Here is a 17,619-nt window from a genome sequence, read left to right on the forward strand (position 1 = left end):
GAAGTAATGAACATGGCCTTAGAAAAACAGGCCGCGCTTTGATGAAATCCGGTTAAATATGTACCCTCGGATTATATCGGGGATTTTTTCTTCGGAAAGCATCACCGTGACAACTCACGCGATGCGACAGTGGGCAAACCTTATCTTTGAGCTTCGGACATTATATGAAGACGATAAAGGCTATAACAACTAGCTGTGATCTTGCTGTGAACGGAAAGCAAGAGAGAGATTCCCCCCAAGGACTTCAGAGTTTCGGTGCTGTATTCACTAAATTTTAAGGGTAAACTACAAAGCTAGGGTATTCCAATTAATCGGCATAGTCGCGTTGCCCATTAGTCAGTACTTGGTTAGAAGGCCTTGTTAATCCATACATACGTATCAATTCATGAGCAGATCCTACAAATGTGTTCTTAGACCATACGTTAAGCCAATGGATCGCCAAATTCAACTCAATCTTCATGGGTTCAAAAGCATGACATCAAGGCATATCTACAAGTTGATCCGTTATGTGTCCTTCCTTCTCGATTTACCATAAAGACTTGTAACTATTGCCTACAGACTCCTGACTCCCGGGTCTTCACTTCTTGTTTCCTGCGGATCATCCTATCTCATGATTTGCGATCAGCAAAACGCACATCGTGTCCTCTGTACAGCGCATGGTTTTCTTATTTAATTATATATGTCTAATGAAGACAAGTTGCAGATGTCGCATTGAAAGACTTTGCTTTCCTTGTTTGGCAGTTCAGATCGATAGAAGCTTTGTTTTGAACAAATTATTACACGAAGCGTCTTCCACGTTTCACTGGCACTGGGTAGCAGATGTTCGCCCATGCAACTCGGAAAACTATGATTTAGCGCTATGCGTTGTTCTTTGTACATGAACTATCGCCTTGTTGTCGTTAATTAGTGACGAATGAATAGCTAGGGGGGCATCAAGATGGACGACCGGCTAAGATCAATCTCATCATCCGTCTGTTACAAGTTGCAACATTTGTACTGATATCATATTGAGAACCCTGTTCTTCTTTCAAGGTCTGGAATCCGACTCCAGTCCCACGACTCTAAAACCAGCTGCTGTCTTAGTTCAACTTGAACTCTCTGTTCAATATCCACAAGCAAAGTATTGATGACGACAGTTGAGTTTGAAAACAAATAACCTCTTTGAAATTCGCATTCTTAGTAGTTTCTAGATATACAAGGGTATGGAGAAATCCCGGCCGTCATAAACCAAGCTGCCTGTTTCCCTGGCGATCAAAGCTGAAAAAAGAGATTTATAGAAGCATAAACAAATATACAGGTAAATTCATCAAAGAGTAACGTACACGGCTGTAACGTGCAGCAGTACGTGCACCATGGAAAGCTGGTCGCTATCAACACTGCATAAAGTGTGAAAAGTGAAAAGTCAGCACATGAATTGGGTGTTTTAGTTTCAGTTGAGAGTAATAATTACCGAGAAATAACCAACTAGAATATGTCTCTATCTTCCGGGTGTCGGTAGACTCTTAGACCTCATCTCTTGGGGATCAGAGGCTGCATTGCCATACATTACCACATGGCTTGATTACCGGGCATGATGTCACTGCAACTGTGGAAGCCATAAATCGTAATCACTATCCTCCTAACACTGTGGTCCCTCCTTGATAGGTCCGAACATATCCCAGGAAAGCAACTTGCACCAGCAAGATTACCTTTAGTTCCGGTGAATACTTACAGGATATGCTTTTCACTGCCGATAAGTTTCCGCTTCTGTCATGTGAGTTTCCGCAAAGCTCAAGGTTAATTGGAAAGTTGGCCCTAATCCCTAATGAAAAATCAAAAATAATCTGCTCATTTGAGCATCATGGAGGTCAATGTCAGTCATCGAGAGGGTTGTAGCCTCACCAAGTCGATGTTTCTTTGGTCCCTATAATTGTCACCCAATCTTAACAGCCTCCCCCTCCCACCCCCAAAAAAAAAAAGGAAAAAAACTGTCGAGTGCCTCAAGATCCGTAACTTGTCACCTGTAAGGTTTCACGTTTCCATCACAACATCTATGTGTTATATGACGTTCCTAGATTATACAGGGCTATCGGCTCTGTTGGAAGAGATCAACAGCTCCGGCATATTCTCTTACACATGCTCTTGACCTCGTATCGGGAAAGTTGTAATCTCCTGGGCTCAAGCTGTATAAACCCACTCAGGACCCACCGCATTGTTACGTAAGGTGTGGTACGAACATATCTCGTAGCAACGATTCTGGGAAAATACACCTGTAAAGCTATGTATAACCCGCGTCAACTTTGCTCGAAACACGCTTTTAATTCCGAATCTTGAAGAGAATTTTCCCGCAAGGTTTATGCATTGTTATGTGTTGCAGCGCGGTTCCTGGAGTTTTCGCTTGCGTCTGAGGGTCCCAATCCGGGAAAATGTAAATAGAATGCAAAACACGTTACTGGATATGGAAACAGCAAAAGCAAGAAATGAAACATGGTACATACGGTAGCAATTAAGCAGTTTCAAACTACGCTTAGTATTTCCTTTGGTACTTGCCAATTCGTGGCCCATATATATAGTCAGCTCTTTCATTTAACTACCCCATATTCATCCCACACACTGTATCACCGTCCAACACATTCATCCCAGTGCACTTTTTCTGTGTGTCCCCTTGAGGCTGTGTTTTTCCATCTGTACAAATTCGGTATTCTGTACGCTGTTCTTTCTCTTTGGTCCCTTTCCCTTACTTGGTCAGATTACCTGTTTCCCTTTTGTCCCTTCCATTTGCCTGTGTGTAATACCATAAGCGCTGTATTTAAAACTTGCAAAGTTGACTGGGAAAAGGCAAGAAACATTCACCAACTCTCCACCACACATCCTCATCATCCGCTTCACTCCAAAAGAAACACATCCACTGCGTGTCCGCGCCGCAGCCTACGATGATGGACTTGGACTCACCAAAGGACCTCATGAAGAACATTGAGAACTTCTTCGGCAACGCTTCACCACAATCACCCTCGTTCCGCTTCGCACTGTCAACACGCCGCCGTCAGAGATCGCAAAGACAGCCCAAGATGGAAATATCTACAGGCGGTATAGCAAAAGTGCTTTCCGACTCGTTCGACACCCATTCGCCAGGAAGCGCCCTGGCCTTCGATCTAAACGAAAACGCTTGCATTAAAGAGTATGTATCATCACGTTTGTGACAGAGACCTGGCTTCCGCCCACAGGACGTGTGAAGCTTTGACCGTAAAGGACCCGTCGTCAGTGATTCCCGCCTCATCCAAACCTGAGACATGGGCCTGTTGTCTCATATTTCCCTTCAAATCCGCAGCCTGTGTGGCCTCCCCTGGCAGCCTGTGTGTCCCCTATCGACATTGGGCTCAAAGGGGAAATCAATTTCACGCCGAAAAGGGAAAAACAACAAAAACCCAAAGGACCGGTTTTAGGGAAGTGTCTGCGGATCTGGGAGAAAGGCTTCGACAGATTTTTTTTGGCCTGGTTTCTTTATGTCTCACTCTGTCTCTCTTTTTTTCTGAAGGGAAGAAATAAATTCAAAAGTACTAACACTGTTCGTCTTTAGAGAAGATACAAGGTCACCGCCATCCACTGATAGACTGCTTGAGGGTTTCTGTATGAAGTCTGGCAGTGGAAGTGAACCGACGGGGTCGTCAGGCCATTTCGAGGGTCGCCTCAAGAAGCCATCCCAGCTGGATGATCCTCTGTTCTTCGATAGCCCATTGATGCAACCTCCAAAGATATATGCGGATCCGGTCGACTTGGACAGAAATTCAAAGACAAGAACATCCTCATCGTCAATTAGAACGATGAGCTCGGTGTCGTCTTTGGAATCCTCATCTTCTTCCATCTTTTCAAGCTTTGCTAAGCCAGCATTGCCCAAGAGGCCACTTGTTAGGGCTAAGACCTCTATAGGCTCCTCTTCGTCATTTGATCTCACTTCAAGAGGTCGCTCGACTGAGACCAAATCTACAGACGATCTGATGAAAAAATTGCTAAGCAGTGTTAACGATGAAGATTTGAGCTTTGATACTTTGGACGTAAATGACGACGAGGATGACTTGGATAAGTTCTGCATGCCATCGCCCATTGCTGAAAGATCGATCAGTGATGATGGACTACACAAAAGGGATTTGGGCTCCCCATTACAAAAGAAACCTATAAGATCCAAAGTTCGTCGTACACATTCTATGTTTTACTCGACGAAGGAGATTACGGAAACTACAAAAACCTTTGATCCAACAACGGAACCTGGGTCTCTCAATGACGAGAATGCATCCGAGACTCAGTCGCTATTGGCTAAGTCGAAAATCGAAGTATTCAATATCAAAAATGATTCCATCCCAAGAATCACAGTGGAAACTCTCTGTAAAATCCTGGATGGACGCTACAAAGAATTCTATGATAGCATTGTTGTTGTGGATTGTCGTTTTGAATACGAATATAAAGGTGGACATATCAATGGCTCTGTAAACGTTTCGTCACAACAGGAACTAGAGGACAAATTTCTCCATAACAGGCCTGATAACGGTAAGAATCGGTTGATTGTCTTCCATTGTGAGTTCAGTTCATATAGAGGACCTCTTATGGCCAGCCATCTTAGAACCTGTGACAGAAACATGAACCAGGACAGATATCCTCACTTGGACTACCCAGATATTGTAATCCTTGAAGGTGGATACAAGTCTTTCTTTGATCTTCAACCAGCCAGATGTTTCCCTCAAAAATATGTGGAGATGAACGACGACAAGCACAAGACTGCCTGTGAGAAGGAACTCACACGATTCAGACGTGATTTGAAACGCGTATCGTCTTTCAACAGTCTATCATACACTGCATCTCTCCAACAGAGCATACATTCATCCTCATCGAGAGGGCTCCATAGACGTACTGCCACTTCAAATGCGGTTCTCTTCGGACGTCGTTCGTCGCTCAAGTCAAACTCGCTAGATTTCACACGCAGTAACGTTATGAATTCAAGCCTTAATGAAACTAACGATGAGGATGAAGAGAACAAACCACCAGCATCTTTGGACTTTGGATTTAAGTTTCCACTCTCCGAAAAACTAGCAAGAACTACTAGTCTTGCACAACCTCCTTCTGATGACAAGCATGAGGATTTCCAACCTTCCCAATTAAGCAAGAGAAAATTGAGCAGATCTTTCACCATTGCTAATATTTGATATTATCTGGTTCAGCTTGGAGCGTATTCCTGTTAACGATTTTCTGGCAGTACACTTGTGCATTCCTATTTTATCAGGGTTGGTATCCCAATTATTTTACTTTAATGAAATTGCATTTCAAGTCATGATAGTATGTAGTGTGTGTTGTGTAAGCTCTACGAGTGCTTACGTAGTGGGAAATTAAGTCGGCTATCAATCTGTGAATCTGAAAAGTGATCTTGTACACCTAGTGCAAAATAGCGGAGACATACGAGAAGATAACGATTCCTATGCTCAATAGATGTGCCATGACATAAAACATAGCAGCCAACTGTACAGCACCATCAATGCTGGCACCTCCATCTGCTTTGAGTGATATCTATGTTATCATCACGCTAGTGCGGTCCAATTAAAGCAGGTGCACATGACCAGCATGATTATTCTTTTAGTTGATTTATCATCTGGAATTGATAGCGTTCATGTTCATACCTTTCTGTGCTCTTTAGAGACAGCAAAAAGGTAGTGGCTTTACAGGAGTATGAACGCACTCCTTGTGTGTGTGTCTTAGTGAGATGTAGTAAGACACTTGATGAGGATGTTGCGCCCATCGTTGATGTCATGGTCGACAGACAAGTTGTACGAGGCACAGCGGACGGTGCGGTCGGCCAGAGATAGTGTGTGTTTTATTGTCCCACAGCCGGTGCATGTCTTTCTCGTGTACTCATCGTCAAGTTTTTGTTCATCCCACGGTTTCTGCTCATGGTTACCAACTCTTGACTTTCGAATGGTGGTAGCACGATGTTTTCGTAGGATGATATTAGGTGTCTTATGATTTTCCAATGATTGTCAGTCATTATGTTTGTTATTCCCTGTGTTGTTTGCGGCCTTGCTTTGACTTCTTCGCGGACTGCATCTCGCCTATCTTCCTCTTCAACCGCATTACTTCCTCCTTGTGCAATGAGAGGCGAAAGGAGTCCCCAGTGTGCTCTTCGAAGTTCAGCTTAATGTTTCCAGTTATATCGACGTCACAATATATCTTTCACCAACGGTAGGATGTATATGGCCCCAGTAAGAGTCCTCTGAATCTTTCTTGGACACTCTCTGGGATTCCTGTCATTATTGTTCAATCTTTTGTTCTTGGCCTTTCTTCTGTGATATTTTTAATTCTGTGTATAAAGCTGTACTGGTTTTATGTCATTTTGTGTTGATAAGAATTCAAAATGTAAACAATGCAGCGGAAATTAAAAACATCCTAACATTTTTACGATTGCTGGGGCAACGAAGAATCAGAGATATATAATGCAACACGTTGTGATTTATTTTAAAACAACCATTGATCCAATCAAGCTCAGACTCAGCTTATATGATACTGTGGTTATGTTCTTTTGTTTCCCTCGTCAGTTTTCCCGATTTTTGTTGTGTTGCTGAGATATAAGCAAATTTATGTGTGTTTCTTGACTATACCATATAAACTATGAATGGTGATATCTCAGAAAGCGTTGAATGTAACATCATCATACATTGTATCTTTCTTAATTCGGGTAAGAGCTACATTGTGGTATAATTTGGGGATATTTGAAGGGGGTTTGCTATTTTTATGAGTATCATTCTAAACTAATCATAACAACAAGAATAATCTTAATAGTAATAAAATTCAAAAATATAAAAGATGAGGGATCAAATTCTGGGAATTTTATACAGAACAAATATAATGGTTCAAGCAGTGCCTTTTAAACCATTATAGAGAAACACTCGAATCTTGAGGATTCATCTTTCATGTCATCATATCCCAAGAAGGATGTGATCACTATAAAGTGTTATAGTAAATCACAGCTGATATAATTCAGTGATAAATCCGGAAATCGAGTCCGAAGGTCGAATATCACAGTGGTAAAGACACACGCGTCGTGAGTGGACGGTCTACAACTGGCTCATGATGAGCAGAACGTCTGGTCCCTTCCGGACTGAATGGTAGGCAATATGATCCAGACAAGAAGCTTGTCAAATGTCGTTGTATGCTTCGTAAAATCTCCTCATTGGGAAGGGCTTTAATCTTTAGGCTTGAATTGCCCATATCAGTTTTGCTGTCATTTTGCCGTGCCTTTTCGTGCCCTGACCGTAGTTTCACATTTGGCGCTAAAGTCTACAAAAGTCTACAAAAGGACGCCTTTTTGGGGCAACAGCGGTAATCCTCCCCCTAGCGATATACCGTGTGATAGCGAGATGGATCGGCACCACAGTGGATCGGCACTACAGTGGATCTACTGATGCTGATAAGAGATAGCGCATAGAGGATTATCCGTGCAAATAATACTCTGCTTTGTAGCAGACGGTTGAGATCCAGGCATCATCAGTGGCGTCACTCGATCAGAGCATTACTTGCTCGTAAGACGGTAGAGCCTCTCTGCTGTGAGTGTTGAACTTCATCGCACAGAGGCCTTACTCAGGTGGAGTGGCGGTTTCACGTATCTGGAACTAAGTGTAGGAGAGCCACATATTTCACCACACAACACCGGTGACGACATTCATACCTCCCATTGTAGCGAAACCAGCACTGTGACAGACATCGGACGGCAGCTGTGTGGTTGTAGCTAAGACCGCGTGGTGATGGAAAGGGTGGTGTGGAGTCCTCGGCGATGAGTCGTGCAGTACACACAGTACACACAGTACATTGGTGTACAAGTCAGCCTGGATAGGAGGAGAAGGAGAGGATGAGGGTGAGGGTCTTTTCCCTCTGCTTGTGGGAGCAACAGCGCCGTGCATTCAGTGGGTGATGCCTACATGTTGGGGTATGATGCCATGGCCGTTGTCGACTCCTTGATGCTTTCCTTACGCCGTCTTGAAGCAATCCTTATCCTGTGTTGTCGTAGAGATAGATGCCGTTGATATCTGCAAATCCAGCCCCTACGGGGTAATCAGCCTAAAGGAGATGGACCTAACAACGATGCACTATTCCCTGAGCAGCACTGCGATGTTATGGGTGTTTAGTCCCGGAGTGGATAGACAATAGCAGCCAATGCACCAATCATACAACGCGGAACAAGCTCCGCTACTCCACAGGCTTTGAGTGCCAAGGTGACTCCATGTGAGGGCTCCTCCACCTCCACCTCGAACACAACTACAACTCCACCATCCAGGGACCTTGAGTGGTTTGTCCTTAGCGAGATAACTTTCTCCCCTGTACTACTTTAGCCTCACATGCAGGCTATAGCTGACAACTTCCGTGTTACAGGGCGATATGTTGATAACCAGTGGACACACGCAGCGCACGCTTCAAGCGTGGGAGGGGGAAGTGGAAATGGTGCCTCGCACGGTGGTGGCTGTAGTGACTGTCGTGGTGGCTGTAGTGACTGTCGTGGTGGCTGTAGTGACTGTCAGGGCGACTGTAGCGGTGATTGCAGCCATATTCCACCACGCAACGGACAATTCACACCATCCACTACAACGACACCATGGGAAGAACATCACAGAGCACCCCGGAGACCAGCGGAAACACAACCCGTTCTATCAACACGATCATCCACTTACATAATAAATAAAAAAAGAAGGTTTGTCTGTCCATGCAAACGTGAAGACATATGCACCGTAATAAGTCTCTGGCTATCGGACTTTCTTCCGGATTAATCCTTGAGCTCGTGATCATACACACACAGCGCACGGGTGATGCATGGCTGTGTGTTCCGTATCCAGGCCGTCGGCACAATGATTGATGCTGGCCTTGCCACTACGGGCCTGTAGGCTACAGAAGGGCAACTTGGCGTGTGTGTTTATCTCTGTTGCCCTTTAAAGTGCCGTTGCATACGCCAATGACACCGTTTACGTACGATTTGCTATCTTCAGTGGGTCCGTAAGCGTGTCAAATCTGTACGGCACTTAGCCATGATTGAATGAACTTGTAGGCTGATCACCAGTGTGCTCACACGAGTGCGATACCATGGATAAATGGAGGAGCGAAAGGCAGAGATGTCGCAATGGCCAGTGGTGTGTGGGTTAAAAGTGTGTATGAGAGGATTGATTGGGGAAAGGTGATCTACACGGGAAAGCTGTATATAAGACATGCAATACCCATGTCCCGTTTAGTCCCGTATGGTGTAGTGCTAAGATTCCTATTAGGTATCTCTTATCATGGGTGAGTCCATCGTAGAGCCTGAAGCAAAGTGAAGACTAACACATTTCCCTCGCTTAAGCCATTTCTGATATCTTTAAAGGCAAGAGATTCACTGCAGAGCAGCAGCGTGCTGCTTCGCAGTCTGATGTTGAGAAGAAGAACGCTTCAGAAGTCGTGGTGGAAGTTGCCAATAACAACACTTCTGACGATTTCGCTGATCAGTATGACTCTCTAGAGGAGTACAACGCTCGATTCCCAGAGCCAACTGAAGAAGAGTACCAGACTTTGCCGAGATCCCTGGGACATGCTCCATACGCAACCTACTTGATCTGTCTGATCGAGTTTGCAGAGAGAGCGTCATATTACGGAGTGAAGGGTAGATTGAACAACTTCATTCAACTGCCATTGCCAGAGGGAGGAAACGGTAGTGGTGCACCACCTTCAGGTACACAGCAAAACGCTGGTGCGTTGGGTCTCGGTTTACAGACAGCCTCTGCAATGACGCTGCTTCTCACGTTCTTTGCGTATCTGACACCACTATGGGGTGGATACATCTCCGACAAGAGATGGGGTAGAATGAGAACCATCTGGTATGGTGTCTGGGTTGGTGCCTTTTCACACATCATCCTTATCATTGCTGCTATTCCGTCTGTGATTAGAGGAGGCCATGCCTTAGCACCAACCATCATCGCTATCCTATCACTTGCCCTGGGTACCGGTTTGATCAAGCCAAACCTGTTGCCTTTGCTGTATGACCAATATGCCCACAAGAGAGACGTTGTGGAGACAAGAGAGGACGGTTCCAGAGTTATCATTGTTAAAGAAGCATCCTTAGAAAGAATGACATTGATCTTCTATTGGGCCATCAATGTTGGTGCTTTCCTGTCGTTGGCAACTTCCTACTGTGCAAAGAGAGTTGGATTTTGGCTTGCCTTCTTGATCCCAGGCATTGTCTATTTTATCATGGTTCCAGTGCTTTTGTTCTTGGCCCCACATCTGAAGAAGGAGACACCCAACGGAATCTCAATCATCGAAGAAGCATGCAAGGTTTTGAAAGTGGCATTCTCTGGTAACTTTATCAAGAGATTCCGAGCAAATCAGTTCTGGGAATACCCTAAACCACAGAATATGGTGGAGAGGGGTGCTATTTCATCAATTGAGGAAACAAATAAGAAGGGAAAGAAGAAAATCACCTGGACAGACCAGTTTGTCGAAGATGTCAGGGCCACCATGGATGCATGTAAGATCTTTCTCTTCTTTGTTATCTATAACATCAACGACGGAGGTATTGGTGGTATTCAGAACTCTCAAGCTGCTTCCATGACCACCAACGGCGTTCCAAACGATTTGATCGATAACTTTAACCCGTTGACCATCATTGTTCTTATCCCAATCTTGAACAACGTTGTATACCCACTTTTGAGAAGATGGGGGATCGATTTTAAACCTGTGTACAGAATCTTCCTAGGTTTCATGCTTGCAGCCCTATCTGCAGGTATTGGTGCTATTATTCAATGGAGAGTGTACGAAACTTCACCGTGTGGTTACCATGCGACAGACTGTACAATAGGAACAGGTGTATCCCCAATCTCGGTATGGGTCGAGACAGTTCTTTATGTTCTCCAGGCAAGTTCTGAATGTTTTGCCAATACTGCAGCTTATGAGATTGCGTACACCCGTGCTCCAGATCACATGAAGGGATTGGTCATGGCTCTCTTCTTGTTTATGCAATCCATTTCTGCTGCTATCTCCCAGGCATGTGTCTCTGCCCTTATCGATCCTTATCTTATTTGGCCATTTGTTGCTACTTGTATTGCTGGTGTTATCTCTGCAGTTGTCTTCTTATGGGCATACAAGGACTTGCACAAAGTGATGGAGGTTGAGAGATTGGAGAAAGAAGAGAAGCTGAGAAGAGCTTACTTAGATCACCTGGCTGAAAAAGAAGCCATTACTGCTGTCACAGCCAACGATGTCAAGAGCGTAGTCTCTGAGAAATTGGCCCTTGAGGAAGAAGTGTTGCAAGTGGATGCGGTTACAAGCACCCTAGCTCTCAAGAAGTGAATGAAGCTGGAATTTGGGTACTTTGTAATTATATCAGAATTGATACAGATTTATCGAAAACCAGGCAGAGTGTAGAACCAGTAACATGATATATCGACCTAGATGAATAGATCAGTACCTTTTAGCACGACCCCGAAGCGAGTAATTGTGTCAACCCTTATTCTGTCTGTGGGGCTAGCGATGAAATGGGTGTTTGAGTAGGCCCCACAGAAAGATGAGTTGACATATACAAGCCAGCAGTACGAGTTTTCATAATCCTTCCATTGAACAAGTACTTGTCCTTTATCCAACTTCTTTTTGGAGATCCGTGTGACTGGCATTGTGTCGTCGTGATCAGCAGAAGTTACAACAAGGTACCCCAGCAGTAGCTTGTGGTGATTCATGGGTAAGATAATCCACGATTTGAAAAGATTTGAACTGTAGTGGAGTAACCTCACACTCACAGTGTCGATAACCAAGTGCTCATGTACTCCCAACCTTGGGAAATTGAACTTTGTAGTGAGCTGGTTCCAGATGGTTGTGTTCTTCAATGGGAGTTTGAAAACTCCACTCTTCACCTTGGTGACTGATTTGTACCTTCTCTCCACATAATACGATATCTCCAGCTGAGTTATTTGGTCTTGTGTGAATTCCAGCTGCTTGTAAGCCAGCGAGACAGCTATCCCAGATGAAGCGTCAGCTTTAATTTTGAAGAGATCTATGAACGTATCGTCCATAGAATAGTCTATCTGAAGACAGGAGCCACCAAAGAATGCCTCTGTTCTGTTGATGCTATACTTCTGGTAATTCAGAGGCATCGCTGTTTGGAGTGAGTTGTTCACCCAGTGTGTGTTATAGACCTTTTCACCACAGACGTTGAAAAAATGTCCTTCTCCCTGTCCAAACACTGTAAAGAACCCAATAGCATTGTTGTAACTAAATATGGGAGCTGATATCTCACTAATATAGGTCGATACACCTCCATTTGGATAGTCTTTGGTCGGATCGCCTACCCAAAACTGCTTATCACACTCTTCATAATCATCAAAGTTTTTCTCATATGTCCATGCTGGGGCAAATATCCCAACATTAGAGGAATAAACCCTCAAAAGTTCCAAAGATGTCCCAATATCAAGTCCTCCCTTCCCTATACACGACCCTCTCCCCCAAACGTCAACACCCACAAGCAGCCTCTTGAGGCCAAGCGAGCCAATATTCTTGACGTTCGCCCTCAACGTTTCCTCCTTCCACCAGTAGTTGGTCAGAAACAGGTCAGTATTCTCAAAATGATCGTAGTTTCTCTCATTCACGCCATTCTGGTACGATATCCTATTTGTAGAGACAAAAGAATCATACCAAACAACCTTGGAATGCGGTATCGCAATGTGTAGTCTTGTACGGAGGTCACTTATGAACAAGGCAAGTTCCGACGGCGACTTGTTTCGAAGTGTAGTCTCAACATTTATCAACCACCCATCAAACCCGTAGTGAGCCGCAAGCTTCACCAATAAGCGAGAATAGACAAAGTCACCATCTCGCTTAACGAGTAACTCGTCAAGTTCGTCATCTTCGAAGATGAGTGTGCCCAATACTGGGACGCCCAGTCCATGAAGGGAGTTAATCCACGAAACTGGCGGTACAGTGACTCTATGATGAGAGAAGTATACAAAGGTGTCAACCAGCCCTGGGAACTGCAGCTTGTAATGAACACCGTTGTGATGCGGATAATAACCCCAGGGACAGTCATCTTCGCCCTTGTTATAGCCATTCTGGAAATCATGAACAACCATAACGCTCCGATGGTTGCTGGGCACCACTCTGGACGCCAGGCTCACCCTCGCTACACGGAACACGTCCACAGGATCCGGCTCAGCAGCTGACCAGGCCTCGAGGTCCTTCAAAGAGTCAAATCTCATACTGTGGAGTTGAAGCATTGCTGAACTGGCGGTTGCTGAACTGTGAGGTTGTGACGGGCGGCTAGGGGGTTCAGGGAAGTATTGACGATTGGAAAGCTCTTGATGGGCGAGAATGAACAGTGAAGGCACCTTTTGGTACAGATTAGCCATCTAAATCACCGGAACTTCGACTACAGAGGTGGTAAATGTGTTGTGTTGTGTTGTGTTGTGATAAACCCGTACATAAAAGAGTAAACAAACAATAAACACCGGGGTTAAGGCACGGAGATAATGGGGTTTTATCGGGGCAAAGAGCTCACGCTTTGGCATATTCGTCAACGCTCTTGATGTATTCGTAGTTGAATGCCACGAGAAACAGGTGGTTCTGTATGGTTGTGTGCTCGTTGACGCTGTGGGTGTGCCCTTCAAGCACTCCGTGCATGGTGCTCAGCCTATAACGGTAGATGTTCTCGGTGAGGCCCCAGTAGTGGGAGGTATCAGTGTTACCTGTGGTGATTGACGGTGCAACAACAGATGGTCTTGTGATGTTTGGGTAGATGTAGTCCTCCATGATGTGCTTAACGGACCCGGCGAATATTCTCCATTGCTCGTTGCTGGAAGGGGATATCCTTGCAGGTTCCAAACTAACTGGTGCAGTGACATTGAAGTACCCGTTGGAGGTTGGTTCAAGCAACGCTTCATTGTCATGGTATAAACCCAACGAGAACTTGTTAGCGATCGACAGGACGTTGTCTACGATCTTGTGGACTGTTTCGTTCACAGATGACTCTATGGAGATTCTGTGGTTGATATCAATGGTGACCAGCTCTGGAAGTGAATTGGTCTTGATTCCACCGTGGATGATATCCACAGCTTGTGAGGTTCTGACGAGGTATTTGAGCTCTTTCACGGTATCAGCGTAGTCAAGAACGTCCTTTTTAGCAGAGGGATCCCAAGTAGATCTGAAAACCTTTTGCTTGAACTCTGGAGTAAACTCATCAGTGTGCTGCGCAATGCATTGGAGATACTTAAAAGCTGGGTTATGCTCATCCATGATTTGTCTGAATGGTGTATCTTCAATGAGGGACACCAGTTTAGACACTATACCGATGTTGGTATGGTCTGGTGGTACAGAGGAGTGTCCACCAGGTGTAGTCAATGAGATCTTAATGTTCACAACACCCTTCTCACCAACTGCAGGTTGTGCTATCGGTGTGCCACCAACAACAGCCATAGCAGTGCCACCTTCATCGAGTAAAGAGTAGAGTCCATTGGCACCATATCTCTCATAGAGGTGTTCAGAGATAAAAGCTGCGCCCATTTTACCTCCAATCTCTTCATCAAATCCGTATGCCAAAAGAATCGTTCTTGAAGGCTTGAATCCCTCCTGTATCAACCTTTCAACGGCTTGCAACTGTCCAATTACCATGGTCTTAGTATCAGAGGAGCCACGTCCCCAGATATTTTCGCCATCAAAGAAGCCGCTGAATGGATCATAGATCCAGTCGCCTCTTGTCTCTTCACCAACGGGAACAACATCCTGATGTGCCATAAGCAGCAGGGGCTTCAATGAGGGGTCGCTTCCTTCCCAAGTATACAGCAGTCCATAGGTGTTAATCTTCTCCAGGGACAGAGTTTCATGGGTCAGGGGGAATTCTCCTCTCAGAAACTCATGGAACTTTACAAACTGCGTACCGTTTATTGTTTCCAGAGTATCACCATCAAACGTGACTGTCGGGTGCTGAATGGCACCCGAGAGCTTATCCACTGATAGCGCCCTATAAGAAGGATCATTCACAATGAACTCCACCGAGGAGTTATCCCTCTGGAAGTCAGATGGACGTATAGTCTCACCTATAGGGCAGTAATCGTGATTCTGGCTAAGCTGCGAAAGCACGTAGAGCGCACCAGTTATCGACCAACGCGGAATATACACCATTCTAGACCAGATATCAATGGCGTAGTAGACAAGTTACACCAGCACACAGCACATCCAGTAGAAGGGCAACGCTCAAGCAAAGAACAGCAGACAACCTCAGCACTAATCCACACCATCGGTGAAGAAGCATTGTCGGGTTTATTACCCAAAACGTCAAGCTGTGGGTTCACTACTAGGGGGGAAGGACTGAGGGGGAAGGACTGAGGGGGGTAGAGGTGGTCGTGCGCCTACGCACGAAAACATCCGCACATCACATACACTGGCCGATGAGCCCACAGGCACACTACAATGCCCTCCAGTGTCTACTGTCCATTCACGTGATCAAAGCCCCAAAGCCCCAGTTGCCAAAGGCTCTCCACGGCCAAAGGCTCTCCACGGCCAAAGGCGTCGAGTGTGCACAGTGAATACTCCTGTCGTTGATGGTTGTGCGATTGAGCTACAACAGATCCATTTCATAAGCGTATTAAGAGATTAGATAAAGCATATGGTGGGCAGAACTAAAAACATATAAATATAAAAAAGAAGGGGATATTAAGACGACAAGCCGGTTAGAGGACATTGTGGAAACGTCAAGAGAGGGATATCCTACTCTAATGACCGTTGAGGAGCTCCGATGTCTCAGCTCTTTGAGTGGCACTGGCAGAGACAAGACGCTTTGGAACAACCTCCTCATCAGTGGCACCAAAGAGAGCAGCAGTGGCGGCTCTCTGTTCAGCACCAGCAGTGATGCTATGAGTATCAATGTGGCGGTGGGACTTTGAAGTGGTGGTCTGCTTGAGTTCATACGTTTCCTTAGAAGTACCAGCAAGGTCATCATTCAATGGAGCATCAACTTCCTCAATACCACCATCGTTGTTGAATTTGACTTCCTCCTTAACTTGCTTGAACAGCTCTCTCTTTTGCTCCTCAGTAAGCTCCTTTTTGTACTTACCCTTGATCCAGTACATTGGGTTCAACTGTCTCAATTTCAAGTTCTTGAAGAATGGCAGGTGACCAGTTCTCTCTTCAAAGAGCATCAGCAAGACGACAATGATCAAACACAACCAATACAAGTTGTAAGCCAAAACAGAGCCGAGGTAACCAGTGTTTTGCCATCCGAGAAGGGCGTTAAACACATCCCAACCGTTATCCAACTCCGGGTTACAACAGTTAACGTGGTAGACGGACTTTGTGATATCGTAAGAACCGTTACCATCACCAGATTCAGAAGCATCACCACCGGTTTTCTTGTTGAAGGTGTTTGTTTCAAAGAACCAGACACCTCTGGAGAACAAACCTGCAGCGATCAGGTAAAGGATACAGGTAGAGATCACCAAAAAGATTTGCATAGATGCATAAGAGACACCATAATACAACAGGAAACCAGCCAAGAGACCACAGAGCAAACCAATAAACACTGGCAATGGGTAAGCTCTGGCAGAGGAACCCTTAGTGGTGATACCTGCACCGGCAACAAAGACAACGGCTTCGAGACCTTCTCTCAACACAGTGATGAAAGGAAGCAAAAACATGGCGTACTTCTTTGTCAAGTAACCGAGTTTGAATCTGTCTCTCTTTCTCTTTGGTGTTGCAAGCAGGGATCTTGCAATCTTCAATCTCCACTTGGCTTGCATCTTGTTGATTCTTAGCATGGCGATACCCATAAAAGAGATCATCACTGTGGCAATCATACAGAAAATACCCTCCCAAAGATCCTCAGAGTTTCCAAAGATATCATTCTGATAACGGTAGTATGCACCAATGAAACCACCACCGATGGCCAGACAGATGATCAAACCAGCAATAACACCCAGCCAAATCTGGAAGAGCAGCTTTCTGTAAAGAGCTCTGTCACCATCACCAATGGCCTGCTTCACAAACGAAAGCAGCACAGAGACCACGATGACCGCTTCAAGGGTCTCTCTGAGAACAACGAAGAACACAGAAACGTTAAACACCGCTTCACCAGACGCCATTGTATGTATGTATGCACTAGGGGTACAATGGGGGTTCCTTGTGTTGGCTAAGGAGGAGGCTTCTGTGCTTAGGGGGATTTACAGTCCAAGAAACGCCAACCCTGTAAAAATTTATACGCAGAAGCAGGAGAAAAAATTTTGCCAAGGTGCTATTGGGTGGATTCAAAAAATTAAGGTTGTGCCCCCCTTGTTGATTGGCTGAAAAGTGTTGAAAAAAAAATGGGTGTGCAGATGGTTGAGATATGCGTCCTCTACCGAGATGAAGGGTCGCCTGCGGCAAAAAAGTCGTACGGGACCGATGCTGTGGCACTTATCATTTCCATCTTGCTTACGTAAGGGAGATGTTCATTTTCATTACGTAATCAAGTGGGCGTGACCCTTGACAAAAGTTTATAGAGGCCAACAACGGCACCAGAATGTAAAACGAGTTCGCGGAGAAGCCATCTTTTTGGCGTTTGCAAGTGGCGAAAAGCTGCTGCGTATTGTGATTTGTTTACCATTTATTGTGATTTATCTGTGAAGGCAAGGG

At 45.1% G+C, this 17,619-nt stretch overlaps 5 protein-coding genes across 5 annotated transcripts; 2 read left to right on the forward strand and 3 right to left on the reverse strand.

The window, feature by feature from the left end:
* Positions 1-4,319: 4,319 nt before the first annotated feature.
* MIH1 (putative tyrosine protein phosphatase MIH1) lies at positions 4,320-4,748 on the forward strand (the record flags this gene model as incomplete). The annotated part of the gene is made up of 1 exon (XM_020212067.1): positions 4,320-4,748. A coding segment is annotated over one exon (429 nt), but the record flags the coding sequence as incomplete, so codon positions are not given.
* A 4,546-nt stretch (positions 4,749-9,294) lies between these two features.
* Positions 9,295-11,424, forward strand: PTR2 (Ptr2p). The gene has a single exon (XM_020214834.1). The coding sequence runs from the start codon at positions 9,760-9,762 to the stop codon at positions 11,320-11,322; it is 1,563 nt and encodes a 520-aa protein (XP_020070895.1). The 5' UTR covers positions 9,295-9,759; the 3' UTR covers positions 11,323-11,424.
* On the reverse strand, positions 11,421-13,235 carry CYBJADRAFT_126617 (uncharacterized protein; the record flags this gene model as incomplete). Its single annotated transcript, XM_020212656.1, has 1 exon — positions 11,421-13,235. One exon carries the CDS (start codon positions 13,233-13,235, stop codon positions 11,421-11,423), a length of 1,815 nt encoding a protein of 604 aa, XP_020070896.1.
* Positions 13,236-13,404: 169 nt separating this feature from the next.
* On the reverse strand, positions 13,405-15,244 carry CYBJADRAFT_167275 (M20 family metallopeptidase). Its single transcript, XM_020214835.1, has one exon. The coding sequence runs from the start codon at positions 15,133-15,135 to the stop codon at positions 13,513-13,515; it is 1,623 nt and encodes a 540-aa protein (XP_020070897.1). The 5' UTR covers positions 15,136-15,244; the 3' UTR covers positions 13,405-13,512.
* A 396-nt stretch (positions 15,245-15,640) lies between these two features.
* CYBJADRAFT_167276 (FTR1 family protein) lies at positions 15,641-17,158 on the reverse strand. The gene has a single exon (XM_020214836.1). It carries the CDS (start codon positions 17,088-17,090, stop codon positions 15,726-15,728), a length of 1,365 nt encoding a protein of 454 aa, XP_020070898.1. The 5' UTR covers positions 17,091-17,158; the 3' UTR covers positions 15,641-15,725.
* Positions 17,159-17,619: the final 461 nt, after the last annotated feature.

This window comes from Cyberlindnera jadinii (genome assembly GCF_001661405.1).
Source record: "Cyberlindnera jadinii NRRL Y-1542 unplaced genomic scaffold CYBJAscaffold_5, whole genome shotgun sequence".
Taxonomy (NCBI): Eukaryota; Fungi; Ascomycota; class Saccharomycetes; order Phaffomycetales; family Wickerhamomycetaceae; genus Williopsis; species Williopsis jadinii.